Source organism: Argopecten irradians, chromosome 14 (genome assembly GCF_041381155.1).
Source record: "Argopecten irradians isolate NY chromosome 14, Ai_NY, whole genome shotgun sequence".
In the NCBI taxonomy this organism is placed as follows: Eukaryota; Metazoa; Mollusca; class Bivalvia; order Pectinida; family Pectinidae; genus Argopecten; species Argopecten irradians.
In genome coordinates, this window is record NC_091147.1 from 38,665,971 (window position 1) to 38,693,391 (window position 27,421).

General features: G+C 37.0%; 1 protein-coding gene across 1 annotated transcript in view; it reads left to right on the forward strand.

Moving 5' to 3' along the window:
• Nucleotides 1-2,219: 2,219 nt before the first annotated feature.
• The window catches only part of LOC138307190 (rho guanine nucleotide exchange factor 7-like), a 52,102-nt gene continuing 26,900 nt past the window's right edge, over nt 2,220-27,421 (forward strand). Inside the window, 9 exon segments of the mRNA XM_069247824.1 lie at nt 2,220-3,101; nt 16,070-16,193; nt 16,376-16,470; nt 17,469-17,563; nt 18,511-18,606; nt 19,149-19,271; nt 20,058-20,193; nt 20,576-20,635; nt 21,031-21,072. Of these exon segments, the coding sequence (XP_069103925.1) occupies nt 2,505-3,101; nt 16,070-16,193; nt 16,376-16,470; nt 17,469-17,563; nt 18,511-18,606; nt 19,149-19,271; nt 20,058-20,193; nt 20,576-20,635; nt 21,031-21,072 (1,368 nt within the window). The 5' untranslated portion in view covers nt 2,220-2,504.

The window sequence follows — 27,421 nt, forward strand, 5'->3', positions numbered from 1 at the left end:
GTCAGATCATAGTCCCCAAATTATCAGTACTGCCCCTCATGGCTTTTCTAATCCACCAAGTCAGATCATAGTCCCCAAATTATCAGTACTACCCCTCATAGCTTCTCTAATCCACCAAGTCAGATCATAGTCCCCAAATTATCAGTACTACCCCTCATAGCTTCTCTAATCCACCTTGTCAGATCATAGTCCCCAAATTATCAGTACTACCCCTCATAGCTTCTCTAATCCACCTTGTCAGATCATAGTCCCCAAATTATCAGTACTACCCCTCATAGCTTCTCTAATCCACCTTGTCAGATCATAGTCCCCAAATTATCAGTACTACCCCTCACAGCTTCTCTTATCCACCTTGTCGGATCATAGTCCCCAAATTATCAGTACTGCCCCTCATGGCTTCTCTAATCCACCTTGTCAGATCATAGTCCCCAAATTATCAGTACTGCCCCTCATGGCTTTTCTAATCCACCAAGTCAGATCATAGTCCCCAAATTATCAGTACTACCCCTCATAGCTTCTCTAATCCACCAAGTCAGATCATAGTCCCCAAATTATCAGTACTACCCCTCATAGCTTCTCTAATCCACCTTGTCAGATCATAGTCCCCAAATTATCAGTACTACCCCTCATAGCTTCTCTAATCCACCAAGTCAGATCATAGTCCCCAAATTATCAGTACTACCCCTCATAGCTTCTCTAATCCACCTTGTCAGATCATAGTCCCCAAATTATCAGTACTACCCCTCATAGCTTCTCTAATCCACCAAGTCAGATCATAGTCCCCAAATTATCAGTACTACCCCTCACAGCTTCTCTTATCCACCTTGTCGGATCATAGTCCCCAAATTATCAGTACTACCCCCATAGCTTCGAATTCTCTAATCCACCAAGTCAGATCATAGTCCCCAAATTATCAGTACTACCCCTCATAGCTTCTCTCATCCACCTTGTCAGATCATAGTCCCCAAATTATCAGTACTACCCCTCATAGCTTCTCTAATCCACCAAGTCAGATCATAGTCCCCAAATTATCAGTACTACCCCCATAGCTTCGAATTCTCTAATCCACCAAGTCAGATCATAGTCCCCAAATTATCAGTACTACCCCTCATAGCTTCTCTAATCCACCTTGTCAGATCATAGTCCCAAAATTATCAGTACTACCTCTCATAGCTTCTCTAATCCACCTTGTCAGATCATAGTCCCCAAATTATCAGTACTACCCCTCATAGCTTCTCTAATTCACCAAGTCAGATCATAGTCCCCAAATTATCAGTACTACCCCTCTTAGCTTCTCTCATCCACCTTGTCGGATCATAGTCCCCAAACCATAAAAATGCACCTTATCGTCCATGTCTCATCTAATCATAAATTAGAGATACCCTGTACCTCCTCATGACTTTCTAGGTCCACCAAATCTTATCAGGTGATACTCCCTGAATCCCTCTAATCCACCATGTGTTAAAAGATCACATTTCCTAACATATTGGTACTGCCCCTCAGATCCATCAAATCTTATCAGATAATTTCTCCTTAAATTTGCCTTTTCCACCAATCCTCAGAAGATGATAGTTCCCAAATCATTATTCTGTTGCTCACAGCTTCTAAGATCCACCAAGCCTCCTGTAGAATCATGAAAACATCTGCTTCCTTCAGCTCCTCTCATTAAGAGTTGTATACTGGATGTTATGATGAAGAAAACACTAGTAATAATCCGTGTAGTATTGTCCAGCAACATGCATTAGTTCTGTAGAAACATCCCTATGGTATACTGCTTCTACTTATCATTAGATCATAGGTCTTATCAGCTCCAGGCATACAAACTATTTATAGATAGCCCGTCTGGGTTTGAAGTTTTCTCAAACATTCTTAATTTTTGGCAGCTCTGCAGCTTTTCTAACTAGATTCAATATAGAAGTGAAAAACCGGGGTAAAAACGGAGCAGTTTAGCTGTACTGTATGACTGGCGTTTAGCTCCTGTAGGCAGATAGACTGTTTGTACAGTAGACATCAGAGGGTTTGATCTCCAATGGATGAACATTACCCCCTGGTGACCCCCCTCAATCAGCATCAGCATGAGAGGGAACCAATCAGTGAGACTGACATATATCTGGAGAGGTTACTCTGGGTCAATTTACATCTTGTTTATCTAACATCAGCTCCCCCTGTATACACTGTAGCACTATTTAACATTGGCATGTAGAGCCCAGTTCTTAGATTCTGCCTTCACAGGAAATTGAAAATCAGGGATGGATTTACATTTCTGCTGGTTATGATTATTTAGGCATTCCGAGTGCATTCTTTTGCATGTTGCGAGATCCCAAAGTGGGCCTCTGTGATTCAGAAATAAGTCGTGAAATCTTTGGAAGTTTTGAATTGACTTCTCCCCAGCTTCCTTTACCAAGTATCTTATGTAGGCTTGTGTACAGTTTCTGTAGAAGAGGCGATGTTTTATCTCTGATAATATTGGGTTTGGTGTTATAAGTCCCTGGTTCTATCGGGAGATGGAGAAGCAGGTGAAGCAGAAACAAACCTCTAGCACAGAACTGTCGGATGATTTTGATGTGATTGTGAATGAAATCAATGATTTTATTGCTATTTTAGAGGAGAGAGGGCAACAGAGAGAGGAAGAAGAAAAGGCTGCGAAACAGGTGTGCCCCGCCGTAGGGGATAACAAACAGTCGGTTTGCCCAACCCCAGGGGAAAACAGAACCGAGGGGGAGGAAGGAGGGGTTTTGACCGGCGAATCTGAAGACTCAACTCCTTTTGTTTCGCCTAGAAACACTATCATCAGGGTTGATACCTGTAACCCGGAACCACATGAAGACGAACCTATTTATGAGGAGTTTCAGGATGTTCAGGAGAATCCATACGAAGCGATAAATGTCACACGTGCACATGTGACAGCTACCGCTACAGCGAATCTTATACCCAAGAAACCGGAACCCCCTCCACCCCTTAAACCGGAGCCCCCATACAGCCCTAACAAGAAACCGGAACTTAAACCAAAACCAAAATTCATCAAAATGGTGGAACCAAACCTACAGCAACCAAAGCGGGTGAAGGCTCTGCACAACTTCAAAGGCACAAACAATGATGAGGTATGTATAGATATATTGTACTTAGTGTTAAACTGAATACAGGTAATGTTAGTTACAGGTAGTATTATAGTACTGATTACAGGTTATCTACAGGTAAACACTAATTACAGGCTATGCTGTTACAGATAACACTGCTTACAGGTAGTATTGATTTAGGTATTACTGATTACTGGTTACAGGTAACACTGATTACAGGTGTTGCTTATTACAAGTTACAGGTAATTCTGGTTACAGATAACATCAATTACAGGTATCACTAGTTACAGGTATCAATTATTACTAGTTACAGGTAATTCTGGTTACAGGTGACATCAATTACAAGTATCACTGATTACAAGTTACAGGTAACTCTGGTTACAAGTAACATTAATTACAGGTATCACTTATTACAGGTATCATTAATTACAAGTTACAGGTAACATCAATTACAGGTATCACTGATTACTGGTATCACTGATTACAAGTTACAAGTAACTCTGGTTATAGGTGACATCAATTACAGGTATCACTGATTACAAGTTACAGGCAATTCTGGTGAAAGGTGACATCAATTACAGGTATCACTGATTACTGGTATCACTGATTACAAGTTACAAGTAACTCTGGTTACAGATAACATCAATTACAAGTATCACTTATCACTAGTTACATGTAATGCTGTTACAAGTAACTGTAGTGCTTCTTACAGACAATTTACAGGTAATGTCACTTACAGGTTTCCCTAGTTACAACCTATGGTTACAGGTAACACTGCTTACAGGTAAAAGTGATAAGTTACAAGTAATGCTTATTACAGAGAATGTTATTTACAGATAATGCTATAGTAACTGCATGGTTACAGTTATTACTGATTACAACCTATGGTTACAGGTAACACTGCTTACAGGTAAAAGTGATAAGTTACAAGTAATGCTTATTACAGAGAATGTTATTTACAGATAATGCTATAGTAACTGCATGGTTACAGTTATTACTGATTACAAGTTACAGGTAATACTAGATACAGGTAAACACAAACTGCTTGATGATTATTGTATATACCGTATTTGACCCAATAAGCACTTGGGGCGCATAAAAAATAGAAACAAATTTGGACTAGCCTTTCATAAAATTATTCTACAAAGTAAGCCATAAATCAATATGCAAAAGAAATATGTGAGGAAATCAAAACGGTTTTCATATTTTCAGTCTGCATTTAATTTGAAATAAGTAAAATTGAAGCCAAAAAATGGGGGAGGGGTGCTTATAGGGATGGAGGCACTTATTTGGTCTAATACGGCACTCATTAGCTTCTTATATCAGTCAATGACCTTCAAAATAAAACAACTTTTGTTCATACCATACACAAGAAATATCTGTGGAAATTTTATTTCTACCATTATTCCACAATTTACTTCTGCATCTGAATCAAACCTCTGCTATGTATGTGATGGAGAACCTTGATATAAATAATATATTTACACAAGTACTTATATATGTTAACAAGAAGCACCTGTTAAGGTATACATGGGTACATCCATATAAAAAGTAATGAACTAGAACGCCAGGTGCTTATCATCAGAGCTGCTGCAGTGTTAAGTGGTGGTGAGCTAGCTTAGAGTGGTGTAAACTGCTACAGAGGCAAAAATATCTGTGGAGGCCTGTCTCAGTCCGTGGTATATACATCTGTTAGAAAACATATCGATAGAATTCAGTCTAATGGGGAGACACAGTATTACCATATATAATATAAAATCAATAAGACTCTATGAGCGCTTACCAAAATATAGATTAAAAGTTCACAGGGATGGGACAGCAGGGTATTACATTATATATATATATATATAATATAAGTATTCCACAGTTCCCCTTTTCAGTAGTGTGTATGTGTGGCTTATTTTGGTCCAGTTTTCAATTTTAAAGTATTTCATTACTGGGGTTGATTACTGATATCTATATTGTGTTGATAGAACAGGTTTCAGCTATAAATGAAGTAGGGAAAGTTAAACACATACAAATTAAAGTTATAAATATTAAAGAAAGCAGTTTTCATGTGTTATAAAGTTATAAATTTGGTAAAGTCATAAATGTAGTTAAGTTATAAGTGTAAGTGAGAACAGTTTCCATGTGTTATAAAGTAATAAATGTATCAGACAAAACATTTCCTTTGTAGTAAAGAAAAAGATGTAAAAAAAAAAGAATGTTGAGAAATTAAATTTTTAATTCTGTAGTAAAGATATGAAAATCAGGGATTTTTTTTTTTAATCCAAAGTCAAGTTATAATTGTTATCGAGAAAGTTCTACCAAATTATGAATGTTATGAATGTATCAGAGAATGTTGTACATCTGTAGTAAAGTTATAGGGAAGATTTATATACTGTATAACATTATTGTTTCTTTGTGAAGAATTTTTTGTTGCTTTCGTGGTTGCTATGTAAACAATGAGACATGTTTTATATACCATTTGTATCGCTGTTTCATAGGCTGTCCATGTATATATCTATCCATAGAATAATATGAAAGCTCCAAACCCTGAAAAAAGTACCCACAAATAATTCTTGTTGTACAGTATATACCGTATTCGACCCAATAAGCGCCCAGGGCGTTTAAAAAAAATTGAAAAAGTGCTAATAAGACGAAGTTATTGCAAATCTATACAGTTTTTAGTCTTTATTTATGCCTGGGCAATTAAAATGAAGGCCTCAAAAATGGGGAGGGGTGTTTACAGGGACATGGGCACTTATTGGGTCGAATACGGTATGTAGTAAAGTTATTAATGTTGTAAGAAAGGTTTATGTCTATAGTAAAGTTATAAATTATTTAGAGAAAGGTTGTCATAGGGAAAGGTTATAAAGTGCATGTAGTAAAGTTATAATGTTGTAAGAAAGGCTTATATCTATAGTAAAGTTATAATTATATAGAGAAAGGTTGTCATAGGGAAAGGTTATCAAGTGAATGTAGTAAAGTTATTAATGTTGTAAGAAAGGTTTATATCTATAGTAAAGTTATAAATTATATAGAGAAAGGTTTGTCATAGGGAAAGGTTATAAAGTGCATGTAGTAAAGTTATAATTTTGTAAGAAAGCTTATATCTATAGTAAAGTTATAATAAGAAAGGGTTTATATCTATAGTAAAGTTATAATGTTGTAAGAAAGGTTTATGTCTATAGTAAAGTTATAATGTTGTAAGAGAAAGGTTGTCATAGTAAAGTTATAAATGTTGTAAGAAAGGCTTATATCTATAGTAAAGTTATAAAATTTTGTAAGAAAGGCTTATATCTATAGTAAAGTTATAATGTTGTAAGAAAGGTTTATGACTATAGTAAATTTATGAATTATATAGAGAAAGGTTGTCATAGGGAAAGGTTATAAAGTGAATGTAGTAAAGTTATTAATGTTGTAAGAAAGGTTTATGTATCTATAGTAAATTTAGGAATTATAGAGAAAGGTTGTCATAGGGAAAGGTTATAAGTGCATATAGTAAAGTTTAAAATGTTGTAAGAAAGGCTTATATCTATAGTAAAGTTATAATTTTGTAAGAAAGGCTTTATATCAATAGTAAAGTTATAATTATAATAGAGAAAGGTTGTCGTAGGGAAAGGTTATAAAGTGAAATGTAGTAAAGTTATTAATGTTGTAAGAAAAGGTTTATATCTATAGTAAAGTTATAATTATGTTGTAAGAAAGGTTTATGTCTATAGTAAAGTTTATAAGAAATATCTATAAAGTTATTAATGTTGTAAGAAAGGATTTATATCTATAGTAAAGTTATAATGTTTGTAAGAAAGGCTTATGACTATAGTAATTTATAAACATTAGAGAAATGTTGTAAGAAAGGTTAATATGCTATAGTAAAGTTATTAATGTTGTAAGAAAGGTTTATGATCTATAGTAAAGTTATAATTATATAGAGAAAGGTTGTCTATAGGGAAAGGTTATAAAGTGCTTATATCTGTAGTAAATTTTAATGTTGTAAGAAAGGCTTATATGACTATAGTAAAGTTATAATGTATGTAGAGAAAGGTTTTTGTCTATAGTAAATGGTTATAATTAGTAGAGGAATGTAGTAAAGTTATTAATGTTGTAAGAAAGTTATAATTAATATAGAGAAAGGTTGTTATGGGGAAAGTGCATGTAGTAAAGTTATTAATGTCACAACGAAAGATTGTTATAGTGCATTAAAAGAGATAAGATCAGAAAATGGGAAACAGAAGTTTCATTCAGTAGTATAGCTATAATCATGAAGTTATATCGCTGTTTTGTATGAGGATATTCTCTACATGATAACATTGTACAAGCCTTGTGCCCACCTATAGAGTAAAGACTGGTAGATAGCTGCTGCTGTGAGCTGATTGAATGAGCAGAATCTCTACCAGTCTATCAGACTTCAAAGACTTAGTTCTCAGCACCAGTCCAGACTGCAGTCTGACCCTAGTGCTACACTGATCTATAACCTGAATATGTGTAATAAACATATCCAGATGGACTGTGCTCTGTATATATATTGTGTATTGTGACAGGGCTATGTTATTTTGTTTGTACACTGTGCAGCCTTGTCTATCAAAATCCTGGTCATTCTGACCATGAAAAATATTTTCAGTTATCCCAGTTTTAAACAAGGAAGTTTTATACAAACACAAAGAAAACAAAACTGTCTATAAATGTATATCAGTCAAACTTTCTATAGTCATGATCATTTGGACCATCTTTTATATAAGAAAAGACCTTTTTATCTCATTTTATGGAAGAACATTAATAGATAGTATCAAGAATTTCTAAAAAAAAAATACATATTTTAAAACAGAACAGCCCTGGTTACCAGGAGTCCCTAGAAACAGCCTTAAATCCCAGGAGTCCATAGAAACAGTCCTGGTTACCAGGAGCCTCTAGAAATAGCCAAAGGTTCCAGGAGTCCATAGAAACAGTCCTGGTTACCAGGAGTTACTAGAAACAGTCCTGGTTACCAGGAGTCCCTAGAAACAGACCTGGTTACCAGGAGTCCCTAGAAACAGTCCTGGTTACCAGGAGTCCCTAGAAACAGCCATAGGTTCCAGGAGTCCCTAGAAACAGCCATATTTACCAGGAGTCCCTAGAAACAGTCCTGGTTACCAGGAGTCCCTAGAAACAGCCATAGGTTCCAGGAGTCCCTAGAAACAGCCATAGTTACCAGGAGTCCCTAGAAACAGTCATGGTTACCAGGAGTCCCTAGAAACAGCCCTGGTTACCAGGAGTCCCTAGAAACAGCCCTGGTTACCAGGAGTCCCTAGAAACAGCCATGGTTACCAGGAGTCCCTAGAAACAGCCATATTTACCAGGAGTCCCTAGAAACAGCCATAGTTACCAGGAGTCCCTAGAAACAGTCCTGGTTACCAGGAGTCCCTAGAAACAGCCATATTTACCAGGAGTCCCTAGAAACAGCCATATTTACCAGGAGTCCCTAGAAACAGCCATAGTAACCAGGAGTCCCTAGAAACAGCCATATTTACCAGGAGTCCCTAGAAACAGCCATAGTCTGGTTACCAGGAGTCCCTAGAAACAGCCATATTTACCAGGAGTCCCTAGAAACAGCCATCCATGGTTAGCCAGGAGTCCCTAGAAACAGTCCTGGTTACCAGGAAGTCCCTCCCAGGAGAAACAGTCCTGGGTTAACCAGGAGTTCCCTAGAAAAGCCATGGTTACCAGTCCCTGGTTACCAGGAGTCCCTAGCCCATAACCAGAGTCCCTGGTTAACCATGAGTCCCTAGAAACAGATCCCTGGTTACCCAGGGAATGTCCCTAGAAAACAGTCCTGTGTTACCAGGAGTCCCTAAGCAAACAGCCATATTTAACCAGGATAGTCCCTAGAAAGAAACATCCATTGTTCCCTTGTGTCCCTAGAAAGTTCTTTTGGTTACCAGGAGTCCCTAGAGAAACAGGCATATTTACCAGGAGGTCCCTAGAAAACAGTCCTGGTTACCAGGAGTCCCTAGAAACAGCCATATTTACCAGGAGTCGCCTAGAAACAGCCATTATTACCAGACCAGGAGTCCCTAGAAACAATCTGTTACAGTCCCTAGGAAACATCTATATCACAACTTGGTGGATAACATACAAACTGCCATTATTCCTGAGAATTCCCCTTTCCCCATTAAATCTCTGTTGGTGAAAAATCAATTTATCACTGCCCACAAATGTCAAAATATCTAGATGGAAATGTCTAGTTCCTGCAGGGCGTTTAGAAAACAGAGAACAATGTTGATAAGTGTCTTGGTATTTTGCCATGAAATTGTCCTCGAGCCTGATTCAGTTTTACTCTGTGTGTTTTTGTCTGATTCAAGCTAGTTTCTTCAAGCTGACGGTGAATGATAAATAAACAAAATTTCCGGTGTTTGAGTCGCTTACTAAAACTCAATGAAGATGCCTTCTAGCATACAGACACTTAAGATGATGTCTTGTTTTATATGAACATCCATCAATGTTTCAGTCAAACCAACTTCTGTTGTTTTGCTTTAAGTAAGAAAGCTACAAATCTTTCCATTGTTAAAAAAAAATGCACTATATGAACTGAAAGTAATGAGATTGTAGACAGAGAATAATTTATTCTTGTTAAATGAAAGATTTTCTAAATTAAACCCATTTCCTACTTTCGTATCTTGTTTCTATTTCTGAGGGCATCAGTCTACTTCCAGTAATATCATTTCATTGAGAGATCTTTGTAATGAAAAGGTGTTGGGTTTTTTTTTTTTCATTTTGTTTTGCCAAAACATGTTAATAGGACCTCCATTTAACCATTCATATATACGTTTATAGTTACCAAAGAGGTAAAATAGTTATTACACTGTAACAATTTCCCGTCAGCTTCTTGGGGGCTTCGCCCCCTATACCCCATACCGGGGCTTCGCTCCTGGACCCTCAGCTATCGTCCCCTGCACCCCCAAGCATGCAGGTCTTTCCAAACCTAGTACGCCGCTACAGTCTATTGCCTGTAACTCTTACTAGTTAAAGGGTATCTGAAATATGGCCTGTAACTGTTATTAAAGGGTGTCCATATTGCCTGTAACTGTTATTAAGGGTATCTACATATTGCCCTGTAACTGTGATAAAGGGTATCTGCATATTGCATAAAGGTATCTACATATTGCCTGTAACTGTTATTAAGGGTATCTGTCATATTGCCTGTAACTGTTATAAACATATATTGCCTGTAACTGTTATTAAGGGTATCTACATATTGCCTGTAACTGTTATTAAAGGGTATCTGCATATTGTCTGTAACTGTTATTAAGGGTGTCTGCATATTGCCTGTAACTGTTATTAAAGGTATCTACATATTGCCTGTAACTGTTATTGAGGGTATCTACATATTGCCTGTAACTGTTATAAAGGGTATCTGCATATTGCCTGTAACTGTTATTAGGCCTGTAACTGTTATTAAGGGTATCTACATATTGCCTGTAACTGTTATTAAGGGTATCTACATATTGTCTGTAACTGTTATTAAGGGTATCTTCATATTGCCTGTAACTGTTATTAAGGGTATCTACATATTGCCTGTAACTGTTATTAAGGGTATCTACATATTGCCTGTAACTGTTATAAAGGGTATCTGCATATTGCCTGTAACTGTTATTAAGGGTATCTACATATTGCCTGTAACTGTTATTAAGGGTATCTACATATTGCCTGTAACTGTTATTAAGGGTATCTACATATTGCCTGTAACTGTTATTAAGGGTATCTACATATTGCCTGTAACTGTTATTAAGGGTATCTGCATATTGCCTGTAACTGTTATTAAAGGTATCTACATATTGCCTGTAACTGTTATTAAGGGTATCTACATATTGCCTGTAACTGTTATAAAGGGTATCTGCATATTGCCTGTAACTGTTATTAAGGGTATCTGCATATTGCCTGTAACTGTTATTAAGGGTATCTGCATATTGCCTGTAACTGTTATTAAGGGTATCTGCATATTGCCTGTAACTGTTATTATGCCTGTAACTGTTATTAAGGGTATCTACATATATTGCCTGTAACTGTAACTGTTATAAAGGTAATCTTCATATTGCCTGTAACTGTTATAAAGGGTATCTGCATATTGTCTGTAACTGTTATTAAGGGTATCTGCTTCTACCTGTAACTGTTATAAAGGGTATCTACATATTGCCTGTAACTGTTATTAAGGGTATCTAGCATATTGCCTGTAACTGTTATTAAGGGTATCTACATATTGCCTGTAACTGTGTAACTGTTATTAAGGGTATCTATGCATATTGCCTGTAACTGTTATTAAGGGTATCTACATATTGCCTGTAACTGTTATTGCCTGTAACTGTGTTATTAAGGGTATCTGCATATTGCCTGTAACTGTTATTAAGGGTATCTGCATATTGCCTGTAACTGTTATTAAAGGGTATCTGCATATTGTCTGTAACTGTTATTAAGGGTATCTGCATATTGCCTGTAACTGTTATTAAGGGTATCTACATATTGCCTGTAACTGTTGTATCTATATTGCCTGTAACTGTTATTAAGGGTGCATATTGCCTTATTAAGGGTATCTGCTTATTGCCTGTAACTGTTATTAAGGGTATCTGCTTATGTGACTGTAACTGTTATTAAATTGTATCTACTTATTGCCTGTTACTGTTAATTCAAGGGATCTACATATTGCCTGTAACTGTTTATTGAGGTTATCTGCTTATTGTCTGTAACTAAAGGGTATCTACCATATTGTCTTATTAACAAGGGTATTACCTGTAACTGTTAATAAAGGGTAAATCTTCATATATTTGCCCAAATGTAACTGTGATTAAAGGTAAATCTACATATTGTCTAATTAAGAATATCTGCTTATAACCATTAGTACCTGTAAATGTTATATAAAGGGTGTCTGCATATTGATCCTGTAAAACTGTTAACTAAGGGTATCTGCTTGTTTGTCTGTAACTTAGTTTATAAAGGTTTCTACATATTCTGTATAACTGTTATTAAGGGTATATCTGTCTGTTTGTCCTGTAACTGTTAATGAAAGGGTATCTACATAATTTTGCTGTTTAACTGGTTATTAAGGGTATCTTCATATCTTGCCTGTAATCTGTTATAAAATGGTTTTTATTTTGCCTGTAACTGTTATTAAGAGTGTCTGCATATTGACCTGTAATCTGTTATTAATGTATCTACATCATTGCCCTGTAAAACTAGTTATTTAAGGGTATCTTCACTAATTTGACCTGTAACTGGTATTAATCTGTAATCTGCATACTTGCGGTTCTGTTTAAAACTGTTTTTAAAGGTATCTACATATTGCCTGTAACTGTTATTAAGTGGTATGCCTTTTAAACCGTATTGTCTGTAAACTGTTATAAAGAGGTATCGTCATATTGCTGTAGCTGTGTTTTAAATGGGTGTCTGCATATTGCATGTATCTGTTATTAAAAGGTATCTACATATTGCGTGTGATCTGTTTATTAAGGTTGTCTACATATTGCCTGTAATCTGTTATTAAAGGGTATCTGCACATATTGCCTGTAACTGTTATTAAGGGAACAAATCTATCTTCTACATATTGCCTGTAACTGTTATTAAGGGGTGTCTGCATATTGTCCCTGTAACTGTTATTGAAAGGTATCTGCTTATTGACTGTAACTGTTATCAAAGGTAATCTACATATTGCCTGTAACTGTTATTAAGGGTAATAGTCCTGTAGACATATATGCCTGTAACTGTTATTGAGGGTATCTACATATTTCCTGTAACTTGTTTAATAAGAGGTATCTGCATATTTTATTGCCTGTAACTGTTATTACAAGGGTATCTGCATATTGCCTGTAAAAAATGTTATTAAGGGTATCTTCATATTGCCTGTAACTTGTTTATTAAAGGGTATCTTGCATATTGTCTGTATAAACTGTCTATAAAGGGTATTCTGGCATATTGCCTGTAACTGTTATTAAAGTTATATCTACATATTGCCTGTAACTGTTATAAAGGTTATCTACATATAGAGACTGTAACTGTTATTGAGGGTATCTGCATATTGCCTGTAACTGTTATATTGAAGGGTATCTGCATTATTGCCTGTAACTTGTTATTTAAGAGGATCCTACATATTGCCTGTGAACTGTTATTAAGGGTATCTGGCATATTGTCTGTAAAACTGTTATTGAGGGTATGATTTATATTGTCTGTAAACAAGGGTGTATGCTTATTACCTGTAAATGTTATTTTGGGTATCTTCATATTGCCTGTAACTGTTATCTAAGGGTATAATGCATATTGTCTATTAAGAATATCTGCTTATTCTATACATAAATGTTATTACAAGGTGGTGTCTTGCATTTTGTCTGACAACTGTTATAACTGGGTATCTGCTTTTTGTGCGGTAACTGTTATAAAAGGGTTTATTGCTTATTCACCTGTAACTGTTTATTAACTGATATTAGAGGGTAATCTACAATATTGCCTGTAACAGTGATATTTAAGGGTGTATCTGCATACTGGTTATTGCCTGTAACTGTTATCTACATAAGGGTTCTGCATATTGCCTGTAAATGTGTATTATGAAGTTTCTGCTTATTACCTTTAACTGTTGATTGAAGGGTGTCATCATATGTCTGTAACTGTTATTAAAGTTATATACATATTGTCCTGTAACCTGTTTATAAAGGGTGTCTGCATATTGGTCTTGTAACTGTTAACTCAAATCCTGCTTTGTTATTAAGGGTATCTGCTTATTGCCTGTAACTTTTATTAAGGGTAGCTGCATATTGCCCTGTAACTGTTATTAAGGGTATCTACATGATTTTACCTGTAACTGCAAAGGGTATCGTCTGCCATTTTGCCTGTAAACTGTTATTAAAGGGTATCTGCATATTGCCTGTAACTGTTAATATAAGAGGTACTGCTGCTTATTGACCTGAAAACAGTGTTATTGAGGGTATCTGCAATATTGTCTTAACGTGTTAATGGAGGGTATCTACATTTTGCCCTGTAACTGTTTAATAAAGGGTATCTACATATTGTCTGTAACTGTTATTAAAGGGTGTTCTGCATATTGCCTGTAACTGTTATTATGGGTTATCTGGTATTCTGTTTATAAAGGTATGTTTTCAATAATTGTCTGTAACTGTTTATTATTGTCTTTAACTTTTATCTGGAAACTACATATTGCCTGTAACTGTTATAATGGGTGTATGCATATTGTCTGTAACTGTTATTGGAGGGTATCTGCGTTATTGTCTGTAACTGTTTTAAAGGGTTATACTTCATTATTGCCTGTAACTGTTATAAAGGGTATCTGCTTATTGCCTGTAACTGTTATAAAGGGTATCTGCATATTGTCTGTAACTGTTATTAAGGGTATCTGCATATTGTCTGTAACTGTTATTAAGGGTATCTACATATTGCCTGTAACTGTTATAAAGGGTATCTGCATATTGGCCTGTTAACTGTTATTGGGTAATCTGCTTATTGCCTGTAAACTGTTATTAAGGGTATATGCTATATTGCCTGTAACTGTTATTTTATTAAGGGTATCTACATATTGCCTGTTAACTGTTATTAAGGGTATCTGCATATTGCCTGTAACTGTTATTAAGGGTATCTACATATTGCCTGTAACTGTTATAGTACAGTAATCTACATATTGCCATGTAACTGTTATAAAGGGTGTCTGCATATTGCCTGTAACTGTTATTGGAGGGTATCTGCTTATTACCTGTAACTGTATTAAAAGGGTAATCTGCATATTGCCTGTAAACTGTTATAAGAGGTATCTGCAATATTGCCTGTAACTGTTATAAAGGGTATCTGCATATTGCCTGTAACTGTTATTAAGGGTATCTGCATATTGTCTGTAACTGTTATTAAGGGTATCTGCATATTGCCTGTAACTGTTATTAAGAGTATCTGCTTATTGAACTGTAAACTGTGTATAATTAGGGTATATGCTTATTGCTCTGTAACTGTTATAAAGGGTATCTGCTTATTGTACCTGTAACTGCTTTATTAAGGGTATCTGCTTATTGCCTGTAAAACTGTTATATTAAGGGTATCTGCTTATTACCTGTAACTGTTATTGAGGGTATCTGCATATTGTCTGTAACTGTTATTAAGGGTATCTGCATATTGCCTGTAACTGTTATAAAGGGTATCTTCATTATTGCCTGTTAACTGTTATTGAGGGTATCTGCATATTGTCTGTAATGTTATAAAGGGTTATCTGTTATATTGCCTGTAACTATTATTAAGGGTATCTGCATATTGCCTGTAACTGTTATTGAGGGTATTTGCATATTGCCCTGTAACTGTTATTGAGGGTATCTGCATATTGCCTGTAAGTGTTATTGAGGGTATCTGCATATTGCTGGTACTATTATTAAAGAATATTTGCATATTGCCTGCAAACTGTTATTAAGGGTATCTGCATATTGTCTGTAACTGTTATAAAGGGTATCTGTATATTGCCTGTAAACTGTTATTAAGGGTATTTGCATATTGCCTGTAACTGTTATTAAGGGTATCTGCATATTGTCTGTAACTGTTTTATTAAGGGTATCTGTATATTGCCTGTAACTGTTATTAAGGGTATTTGCATATTGTTGCCTGTAACTGTTATTAAGGGTATTTGCATATTGCCTGTAAACTATTATTAAGGGTATTTGCATATTGCCTGTAACTGTTATTAGAGGGTATCTTCATATTGCCTGTAACTGTTATTGAGGGTATCTGCATATTGTCTGTAACTGTTATTACAGGGTATTTACATATTGTCTGTAACTGTTACAAAGGGTATCTGCATATTGCCTGTAACTGTTATTGAGGGTTATCTGCATATTGCCTGTAACTGTTATTGAGGGTATCTGCATATTGCTATTTTGCCTTTGGTACTATTATTAAAGAATATTTGCATATTGCCTGCAACTGCATCACAATCTTAAATATATCAAGTTACTTTTGTGCAAACATGGGTCTTTGTCTCACAAATGTTTTGTTAAACCTTCCAGCTATGCTTTTCGAAGGGTGACATAGTGACAGTTACCCAAACAATGGAAGGAGGCTGGTGGGAAGGAACACTTAATGGAAAAACGGGCTGGTTCCCAAGCAATTATACCAAGGAAGTAAAAGGAGGTAAGTCAGGGGTTCTGCTTTTATCAACTTTATAAAACAGTTTAAAGGAAGTCAAGCTGTGAGAAACACATATTTCGTTATTGTTTTTACGGAAGCAATAATCAACTATTATAGTTTAATATATTACTGATAGACTTTCTATATCCTGCCTGTTTTAAGATAAAATATCCTTTTCTCCACAGAATTAATGGGTGTGTTACGGCACTCAGTGACGCCTAAAGGAGCGGCCGAAGTTCCACTGTTTAAGCGAGAGAGCATGCCATACTATCATAATGTTGTGAGTATTTTATCATTCACATAGCTCTGGGATCATAAGTCAATATTATGCTATACTTAACCTGTTTATAGGTTTAAATATTGACCTTTTGGGAGGAGGAAGGCTCCTTTGTCATTATTTGATTTTGACTGGTCAGTATAACACATTATATGATTGGTATATTTGCTGATTTTTAATTAGCTGATATATTTCTCATAGTATTCAGCAAATGAATGCAAGGATACTGGTCTAAGTCCTGTATGCAAGGTTACTGGTCCGAGTCCAGATACCTTCCGCAAGTCCAGTTACCTGTGTCAAAAATAGATTGAAGGAATCTCCTCTTATTTGTGATGTCATAATCACTTCTGACGTCAAGTGGTACCCAAATATAGCATAAGGGACTTTCCTAATTCAATGATATTTGTTAATCTTTGTCAATACAGTTGGTTAAGCAGGGATCAATCTAGCTCTGATTTATTACCGTTTATGGGTAAATTTCCCCTCAAGGAATGAATTCCCCTCTGGCCTAAAATTCTCACTTAAGATTTATAAATTCCCCATTTTAAGCTAAAAAATGACCGTTTTTGTAACACAATTTCCCCTGTGACTTATTTTTCATTAATATTTTTTAGACTTTTGTTTGCAAATTTTTCCAAATTTTGGACCAAAATAAGAAGATTCAAATTCCCCTAAATTTCGCCAAACTTTCCCCTATTTTGAAAAAGGGTAGTTTCCCTCAAAACCTAGATTGATCCCTGCCAGTTTCTCTGTAAGTGAATGGGCCTGTGGCCTCGGTTATATCACTGCCTCGGGTTGATAACTCACTGTATCCACCTGAAAATAGGTCTATAATTGTATAATATCAACTTCAGAAAGGGTCCACACTTGATTGAGATCTTGTTACAGAGTCACAAAAGCACACGACTTAAAAAAAAAAACTTTTGCAAGAAGAAGAGATGATTTGTAATATGCAAATACAGAATGTTACAGTGTTTGTAACATGGTATTTCTACCTACAGGTGCTTCAGAATGTGATAGACACAGAGAAGACCCATGTCCAGGAAATGACCATGGTTCTACAGACATATATACAGCCCATTCAAGGCTCCAGCATGTATGTATCCTTTTCTTATATTTACTACGTATATATACTGAACAAGGAAACATCATTATCTCTAAGTGGGCTATTTCCAATTTCTCAGAACTAAAGTGGAGACTTCTTTAGCAATCAATCCCCTCATTAAAGAAAAAAATATTTAATGTCTGTTTTTGACATACGTTCAGTTTGTTTCGCACAGGACCTTTGTCAAACTTAGATTTACTGTAAACCAGTTGTCTTTTCCCTGTGATTTACTTTCACGATTTTTGCGATCAAAGTAAATTTGTGAAAGTTATCTCTACGAATTTATATATGCCTCATTGATATTGGAAGGTATTTTATACCAACTGGTAAATCGGTGAATTGGTGTTGAAATGGAAATTTAGTAGTTGCAAAGAATGTTTGTATACAGTATCTGATAATTAAAGATGCTCCACCTCTGATAAATGGTAGTTTTCACTATCAAAAACAGAAGCAGACGATTTTTAGTATTTTTTCTTCAGGTTTACAAAAGTAAACTTACTTTACACCATTACCACCATTCTTAAAGTTTGAGCTTCTAATTTTACTTCAAGTTAAAAATATGAAAAATAATTAATTGCATCCTGAAAAAATTCTGTGGCACTATATCCTATATGGAATGAGTACTGATTGTGCATGCATCAAAGGCGAAATAAATTATTTTTATATTATTTTTTGTGTTAATTAGGCATGAATAGACACGATTCAACACCATATTATTGTTCAAATGATAAATATCATTTATGCTCTGTCGGCGTTGGAGCATCTTAAGAATTAGTTGCAATTAGGACAAATAAGATTGTGTTTGACATAAGGGAATAAATACAAACTGTATTTTGATATTGAATTGTTGTATTGGATAGTATATTTCATCTTTTTCCATTTTTAAACTGTACTATAACATTTAATATTATATCAAATGTTGTTTTATCTCATTACAGATTATCACCCACAGAATATCTACAGTTAGTAGGAAACCTCGAGGAAATTGTTGCATTCCAGAATAATTTTCTAAATTCTTTAGAAGAATGTGCAAAGTAAGTATAGTAATGATAATAGTCATCCATACCAACATAATTGTTTCACTGTATGGCTGAGAACAAAGAGGATATTTTGCCTTCTCCTCATTAATTCTTATAAATGGGTAGACATGTTTGCATATTTGTTAGTTTCTGATAGTTATTGCTACAGGTTTTATTTTTTCGCAGGTATTTAAGTTTGCAGAAATTACCTTATCCGTGAATATATCGAAATTTAATCCCTCATAAATAAAACCAACTATAGTATTCTGATTCAGTACTAAGTGTACTTTGTTGTACAAATATTTTACTGTCGCCCATTATATGTATAACAGGTTTTAGTGGAAAATACTGTACATAATGATATGGTTGCCCTCTAGCTTTACGCCAGAGTTAATTAATTTCCCTTTAAGTCAGTCGGTAGATTGGCGTACCAGCAAGTCTAGGGTCGCGGGTTTCGAGCCAGGCTGGTGGCACACTACCCTCGCCCTGTTACATATGATTATCTGAGCTGAACCAAATAAGGATGTGTAGATTGACACTGTTTGACTGTGTTGTAGATGTACACCGCACCAACGACGGGTAGGAGGAGCGTTCATGAAGCACGCGCCCCGACTAAAGGAGCTGTACCTCGCCTACTGTGCTAACCATCCTAGAGCTGTGGCTATTCTTCAGAATAAACGGTATGTTGTCATTCTTCAGAGTTATCTGTCCTTGTGCTGGCTATTTTAGAATGAACTGTAAGGTTTATGTTGTAATTTATCATAGTTATCTGCCCTTGTGCTGGCTATTCAGAATGAATAGTTAGGTTTATATCCTCATTTATCAGTTATCAGTTACCACATGGGCAATGTGGTGGCTATTTGTCAGAATAAACGGAAATGTGTATGTAGACGCGTAAAAGGTGTAAAACATGTAGACCTGTATCAATGTAATGGCTTTAGTTTGTATGTCAAAGTTTCTCTGGAAAATAATGTCAGAAATTAAACACAGAAATTATGGTATACCTACATTCAAGGGCAGAAAAGTCTTTGATATGCAAAAATGATGTATCTACATTCAAGGGCAGATAACTCTGTAATATGAATAAATAGTAAACTTAGTACTCAGTCCTGTATATTGGCCGTGTGCATTGTGTCTAAATTCACACAACCCATATCAGAATGGTGATCAAAAAATGAATATTTTTGAAATAAAACTAAATTACAGTAAAACAAAAACATGTTTATAATGAAAACGCTTATAAAACAAATTCATGGTTATAACACAAGTTTCATATGCTTTTAAGGATCCTATAACATGTTTGAAAATAATAAAATTATATTTGTAATTAAGCAATTTCATTGGTCCTAAGTGGTCCTTTTGACCATGTTTTATTGTGCACCTGGGTGTACAAGGTAGATGTTTGTAATTATGTGGTCATAAGAGGTTCGTTATGATGGTGTTCTATGTATATATGTCTGTTACAGAGAAGAGCTGAGTAAGTTTATGGAGAGTATAGGAGCCACAAACGCTGCCATGGCCCTTACCACTAACTTATATAAACCCTTCACACGCCTAGACAAATACCCAAGTCTGCTGAAAGAACTGGAGCGCCATGTAGAGGTAAGTCATAATGTAGCAACAGTGGAGATGTTTGATACCTACCCACAAGGGTAGATAACTCTGTAATTATCAGACAGAATGATATTTGGTTTGGTTGGTATAATGTCCCTGCCAACTGCCAATGTTATTGAAGGACTTTGCCAGGTTTTAGAGAGAAAAACACACACTGACCAGCAGTAAGTCCTGCAAATGCTCCAAAGGGGATTCAAACTGGCTACCCAGAGGTGGAGGGCTTGTGATAATGTGTCGGACATACCCAATTTATAATGGAGCAATAATAATAAAGATAAAGACTATTGCCAAATTTATAGAAATTCATGGAAATCTATAAAATCTAAGTGTCAATTTTAGTAATAATAGTTTTTTATTTGTTTCTCCCCAGGAAAGTCATGTTGATCGTGGCGACACTCAGAGAGCGATAGCCGTATACAGAGACATAGCAGTGAGTTTACACTGACATACACTAGTGTATAGAGACCCATTACAATCATATGGCAACTAATTTAATATTCTGTATTTATAATCATTTGTATATATATATTGCTTGCTAGATAAAATAATAAAGTATACATTTAGTGTAAAATAGTGTATATTGTAGTAACTCTTATTCTTTGTAAGTAAAGTAATCTTTTAAGTTAGGTCAGTCTATCTATATTAAACTAAAACTAATTTGTGTATATATGGGCTTGCTATATACAATAATTAAGTGTAATTAGTGTAAAATGTAATGTAAAGTTTATTAACTTTTATCTATGTATAAGTATAGAGTATACTTTTATTGTAGGTAGTCTATCTACTATATTAAACTAACCAGACTTTCCTTTGTTTTGTTTCCAGAATGCATGTATGGATGTATAAGGAAGTTTAAAGGAAATGGGAGTATGAAAATAGCTAATACAAGATGCAATAAAAGTGCTGGGAGGGGGGAGGTAAAGCCTGTATAGTTCTTATGGGGATAAATAACCACTCAAGAAGGGAAGGGGATGGTTAGACTGTATAGTTCTTATGGGGATAAAACCACTCAAAAAGGAGGGGGGGGAGGTAAGCCTGTATATTTCTTATGGGGATAAACTACTATAGGAAGGGGGGTAAGCCTGTTAGTTCTTAATTCACTCCAAATAGGAAGGGGAGGTAAGCCTGTATAGTTCTTATGGGGATAAAACCACTGTCAAAAAGGGAGGGGGAGGTAAGCCTGCTATAGTTCTTATGGGGATAAAACAACCACTTGAATTGGGAGGGGGAGGTAAGGTTAAAGGTAGCCTGTATTAGTTCTCTTGGGGATGAAAACCCATTGAAATTGGGTAGGGAGGTAATATTGAATTGGGAAGGGGAGGTAAGCCTGTATAGTTCTTAGTAGGGGGATTAAAACCACTCCAAGGGAAGGGGAGGTAAGCCTGTATAGTTCTTATGGGGATAAAACCACTCTAAAAAAGGAGGGGGAGGTAGAGCCTGTATAGTTCTTATGGGGATTGAAAAAACCACTCAAAAAGGAGGGGGAGGTAAGCATGTTTATAGTACTTATGGGGGATAAAACCACTCAAAATTGGAGGGGGAGGTTAAGCCTGGTATAGTTCTTATGGGGATAAAACCACTCAAAAAAGAGGTACATGTATAGTTCTTATGGGATAAAACCACCAAAAAAAGGGGAGGTAAGCCTGTATAGTTCTTATGGGGATAAAACCACTCAAAAAGGAGGGGGAGGTAAGCATGTATAGTTCTTATGGGATATAAACCATCAAATTGGAAGGGTAGTTAAGCCTGTATAGTTCTTATGGGGATAAAACCACTCAAAAAGGGAAGGGGATGGTAAGCCTGTATAGTTCTTATGAGGATAAAACCACTCCAAGGGAAGGGGAGGTAAGCCTTGTATAGTTCTTATGGGGATTATAAACCACTCAAATAGGAAGGGGAGGTAAGCCTGTAAGTTCTTATGGGGATAAAACCCACTCCAAGGGAAGGGGAGGTAAGCCTGTATAGTTCTTATGGGGATAAAACCGCATTCAAAGGGAAGGGTAGGTAAGGGGAATAAAACCACTCAAAGGAGGGGGGAGGTAAGCCTGTATAGTTCTTATGGGGATTATAAAACCACTCAAAAAGGAGGGGGAGGTAAGCTGTATAGTTCTTATGGGGATAAAACCACTCAATTGGGAAGGGGAGGTAAGCCTGTATAGTTCTTATGGGGATAAAACCACTCAAAAAAGGAGGGGGAGGTAAGCCTGTATAGTCTCTTATGGGGATTAAACCACTCAAAAAGGAGGGGGGAGGTAAGCATGTATAGTTTCTTCTTGGGATAAAACCACTCAAAAAAGGAGGGGGAGGTAAGCCATGTATAGTTCTTATGGGGATAAAACCACTCAAAAAGGAGGGGGAGGTAAGCCTGTATAGTTCTTATGGGATAGGTTGATTAAAAACCACTAAAAAAAAAGGAGGGGGAGGTAAGCCTGTATAGTTCTTATGGGGATAAAACCACTCAAAAAAGGAGGGGGAGGTAAGCCTGTATAGTTCTTATGGGATAAAACCACTCAAAAAAAGGAGGGGAGGTAAGCCTGTATAGTTCTTATGGGGATAAAACCCCACTCCAAAAGGGGGGGAGGGAGGTAAGCCTGTATAGTTCTTATGGGGATAAAACCACTCCAAGGAAGGGGAGGTAAGCCTGTATAGTTCTTATGGGGATAAAACCACTCAAAAAGGAGGGGAGGTAAGCCTGATGTATAGTTCTTATGGGGATAAAAAACCACTAAAAAAAGGAGGGTTGAGGTAACCTGTTTAGTTCTTATGGGGTAAAGTTAAAAACCACTCAAAAAGGAGGGGGAGGTAAGCCTGTATAGTTCTTATGGGGATAAAACCACTCAAAAAGGAGAGAGGGAGGTAAGCCTGTATAGTTCATTATGGGGTATAAAACCACTCCAAGGGAAGGGGAGGTAAGCTGTATAGTTCTTATGGGGATAAAACCACTCAAAAAGGTGAGGGGAGGTAAGCCTGTATAGTTCTTATGGGGATAAAAACCACTCAAAAAGGAGGGGGGAGGTAAGCATGTATAGTTCTTATATGGGGATAAAACCACTCAAAAAAAGGAGGGGGAGGTAAGCCTGTATAGTTCTTATGGGATAAAACACTCAAAAAAGGAGGGGAGGTAAGCCTTGTTATAGTTCTTATGGGGGGAGTGGGAGGTAAGCCTGTATATTCTTATGGGATAAAACCACTCAAAAAGGAAGGGGAGGTAAGCCTGTATAGTTTCTTATGGGGATTAAAAACCACTCAAAAAAAGGAGGGGGAGGTAAGCCTGTATAGTTCTTTATGGGATAAAACCACTCAAAAAGGAGGGGGAGGTAAGCCTGTATAGTTCTTATGGGATAAAAACCACTCCAAAGGAAGGGGAGGTAAGCCTGTATAGTTCTTATGGGGATAAAACCACTCAAGGGAAGGGGAGGTAAGCCTGTATAGTTCTTATGGGGATAAAAACCACTCCAAGGGAAGGGGAGGTAAGCCTGTATATTTCTTCTGTAAAACCTCTCAAAAAGAGGGGAGGTAAGCCTGTATAAGTTCTTATGGGGATAAAACCACTAAAAAAGGAGGGGGAGGTAAGCCTGTATAGTTCTTATGGGGATTAAAACCACTCATCAAAAAGGAGGGGGGGAGGTAAGCCTGTATAGTTCTTATGGGGATAAAACCACTCAAAAAGGAGGGGGAGGTAAGCCTGTATAGTTCTTATGGGGATAAACCACTCAAAGGGAAGGTAGGAGGTAGGATTAAAACCTGTATAGTTCTTTTGGGGAGGAATAAAACCACTCAAAAAGGAGGGGAGAGGTAGCCTTGTATATGTTCTTATGGGGGATAAAACCACTCAAAGGGAGGGGTAGGTAAGCCTGTATAGTTCTTATGGGGATAAAACCACTCAAATAGGAGGGGGAGGTAAGCCTGTATAGTTCTTATGGGGATAAAACCACTCAAATAGGAGGGGGAGGTAAGCCTGTATAGTTCTTATGGGGATAAAACCACTCAAAAAGGAGGGGGAGGTAAGCCTGTATAGTTCTTATGGGGATAAAACCACTCAAAAAGGAAGGGGGAGGTAAGCCTGTATAGTTCTTATGGGGATAAAAACCACTCAAAAAGGAAGGGGAGGTAAGCCTGTATAGTTCTTATGGGGATAAAACCACTCAAAAGGGAGGGGAGGTAAGCCTGTATAGTTCTTATGGGGATAAAACCACTCAAAAAGAAGGGGAGGTAAGCCTGTATAGTTCTTATGGGGATAAAACCACTCAAAAAGGAGGGGGAGGTAAGCCTGTATAGTTCTTATGGGGATAAAAACCACTCAAATTAGGAAGGGGGAGGTAAGCCTGTATAGTTCTTATGGGGATAAAACCACTCAAAAGGAGGAGGGGGAGGTAAGCCTGTATAGTTATTATGGGGATAAAACCACTCAATAGGAGGGGGAGGTAAGCCTGTATAGTTTCTTATGGGGATAAAACCACTCAAATAGGAAGGGGAGGTAAGCCTGTATAGTTCTTATGGGGATAAAACCACTCAAATAGGAGGGGGAGGTAAGCCTGTATAGTTCTTATGGGGATAAAACCACTCAAAAAGGGAAGGGGAGGTAAGCCTGTATAGTTCTTATGGGATTAAAACCACTCAAAATGGGAGGGGGAGGTAAGCCTGTATAGTTCTTATGGGGATAAAAACCACTCAAAAAGGAGGGGGAGGTAAGCCTGTATAGTTCTTATGGGGATTAAAACCACTCAAATAGGAAGGGGAGGTAAGCCTGTATAGTTCTTATGGGGATTAAAACCACTCAAATAGGAGGGGGAGGTAAGCCTGTATAGTTCTTATGGGGATAAAACCACTCAAATAGGAAGGGGAGGTAAGCCTGTATAGTTCTTATGGGGATTAAACCACTCAAATAGGAAGGGGAGGTAAGCCTGTATAGTTCTTATGGGGATTAAATCACTCAAATAGGAAGGGGAGGTAAGCCTGTATAGTTCTTATGGGGATAAAACCACTCAAATAGGAAGGGGAGGTAAGCCTGTATAGTTCTTATGGGGATAAAACCACTCAAAGGGAAGGGGAGGTAAGCCTGTATAGTTCTTATGGGGATAAAACCACTCAAAGGGAAGGGGAGGTAAGCCTGTATAGTTCTTATGGGGATAAAACCACTCAAAAGGGAAGGGGAGGTAAGCCTGTATAGTTCTTATGGGGATAAAACCACTCAAAGGGAAGGGGAGGTAAGCCTGTATAGTTCTTATGGGGATAAAACCACTCAAAAAGGAGGGGGAGGTAAGCCTGTATAGTTCTTATGGGGATAAAACCACTCAAATAGGAGGGGGAGGTAAGCCTGTATAGTTCTTATGGGGATAAAACCACTCAAATAGGAGGGGGAGGTAAGCTGTATATAGTTCTTATGGGGATAAAACCACTCAAAAAGGAGGGGGAGGTAAGCCTGTATAGTTCTTATGGGGATAAAACCACTCAAAAAGGAGGGGAGGTAAGCCTGTATAGTTCTTATGGGGATAAAACCACTCAAAAAGGAGGGGGAGGTAAGCCTGTATAGTTCTTATGGGGATAAAACCACTCAAAAAGGAGGGGGAGGTAAGCCTGTATAGTTCTTATGGGGATTAAATCACTCAAATAGGAAGGGGAGGTAAGCCTGTATAGTTCTTATGGGGATAAAACCACTCAAATAGGAAGGGGAGGTAAGCCTGTATAGTTCTTATGGGGATAAAACCACTCAAAATGGGAAGGGGAGGTAAGCCTGTATAGTTCTTATGGGGATAAAACCACTCAAAAAGGAGGGGAGGTAAGCCTGTATATAGTTCTTATGGGGATAAAACCACTCAAAAGGAAGGGGAGGTAAGCCTGTTATAGTTCTTATGGGGATTAAAACCACTCAAATAGGAAGGGGAGGTAAGCCTGTATAGTTCTTATGGGGATAAAACCACTCAAATAGGAAGGGGAGGTAAGCCTGTATAGTTCTTATGGGGATAAAACCACTCAAATAGGAAGGGGAGGTAAGCCTGTATAGTTCTTATGGGGATTAAATCACTCAAATAGGAAGGGGAGGTAAGCCTGTATAGTTCTTATGGGGATTAAATCACTCAAATAGGAAGGGGAGGTAAGCCTGTATAGTTCTTATGGGGATAAAACCACTCAAAATAGGAAGGGGGAGGTAAGCCTGTATAGTTCTTATGGGGATAAAACCACTCAAAAAGGAAGGGGAGGTAAGCCTGTATAGTTCTTATGGGGATAAAACCACTCAAAGGGAAGGGGAGGTAAGCCTGTATAGTTCTTATGGGGATAAAACCACTCAAAGAGGGGGAGGTAAGCCTGTATAGTTCTTATGGGGATTAAACCACTGAATGGGAGGGGGAGGTAAGCCTGTATAGTTCTTATGGGGATAAAACCACTCAAAAAGGAGGGGGAGGTAAGCCTGTATAGTTCTTATGGGGATTAAAACCACTCAAATAGGAGGGGAGGTAAGCCTGTATAGTTCTTATGGGGATTAAAACCACTCAAAAAGGAGGGGAGGTAAGCCTGTATAGTTCTTATGGGGATTTAAACCACTCAAAAAGAGGAGGGGGAGGTAAGCCTGTATAGTTCTTATGGGGATAAAACCACTCAAAGAAGGAAGGGGAGGTAAGCCTGTATAGTTCTTATGGGGATAAAACCACTGAATTGGGAAGGGGAGGTAAGCCTGTATAGTTCTTATGGGGATTAAACCACTGAATTAGGAAGGGGAGGTAAGCATGTATAGTTCTTATGGGGATAAAACCACTCGAAAAGGAGGGGGAGGTAAGCCTGTATAGTTCTTATGGGGATTAAACCACTGAAATAGGAGGGGGAGGTAAGCCTGTATAGTTCTTATGGGGATTAAATCACTCAAATAGGAAGGGGAGGTAAGCCTGTATAGTTCTTATGGGGATTAAATCACTCAAATAGGAAGGGGAGGTAAGCCTGTATAGTTCTTATGGGGATTATAACACTGAAATAAGAGGAGGAGGTAAGCCTGTATAGTTCTTATGGGGATTAAATCACTCAAATAGGAAGGAAAGGTAAGCCTGTATAGTTCTTATGGGGATTAAATCACTCAAATAGGAAGGGGAGGTAAGCCTGTATAGTTCTTATGGGGATTAAATCACTCAAATAGGAAGGGGAGGTAAGCCTGTATAGTTCTTATGGGGATTAAATCACTCAAATAGGAAGGGGAGGTAAGCCTGTATAGTTCTTATGGGGATTA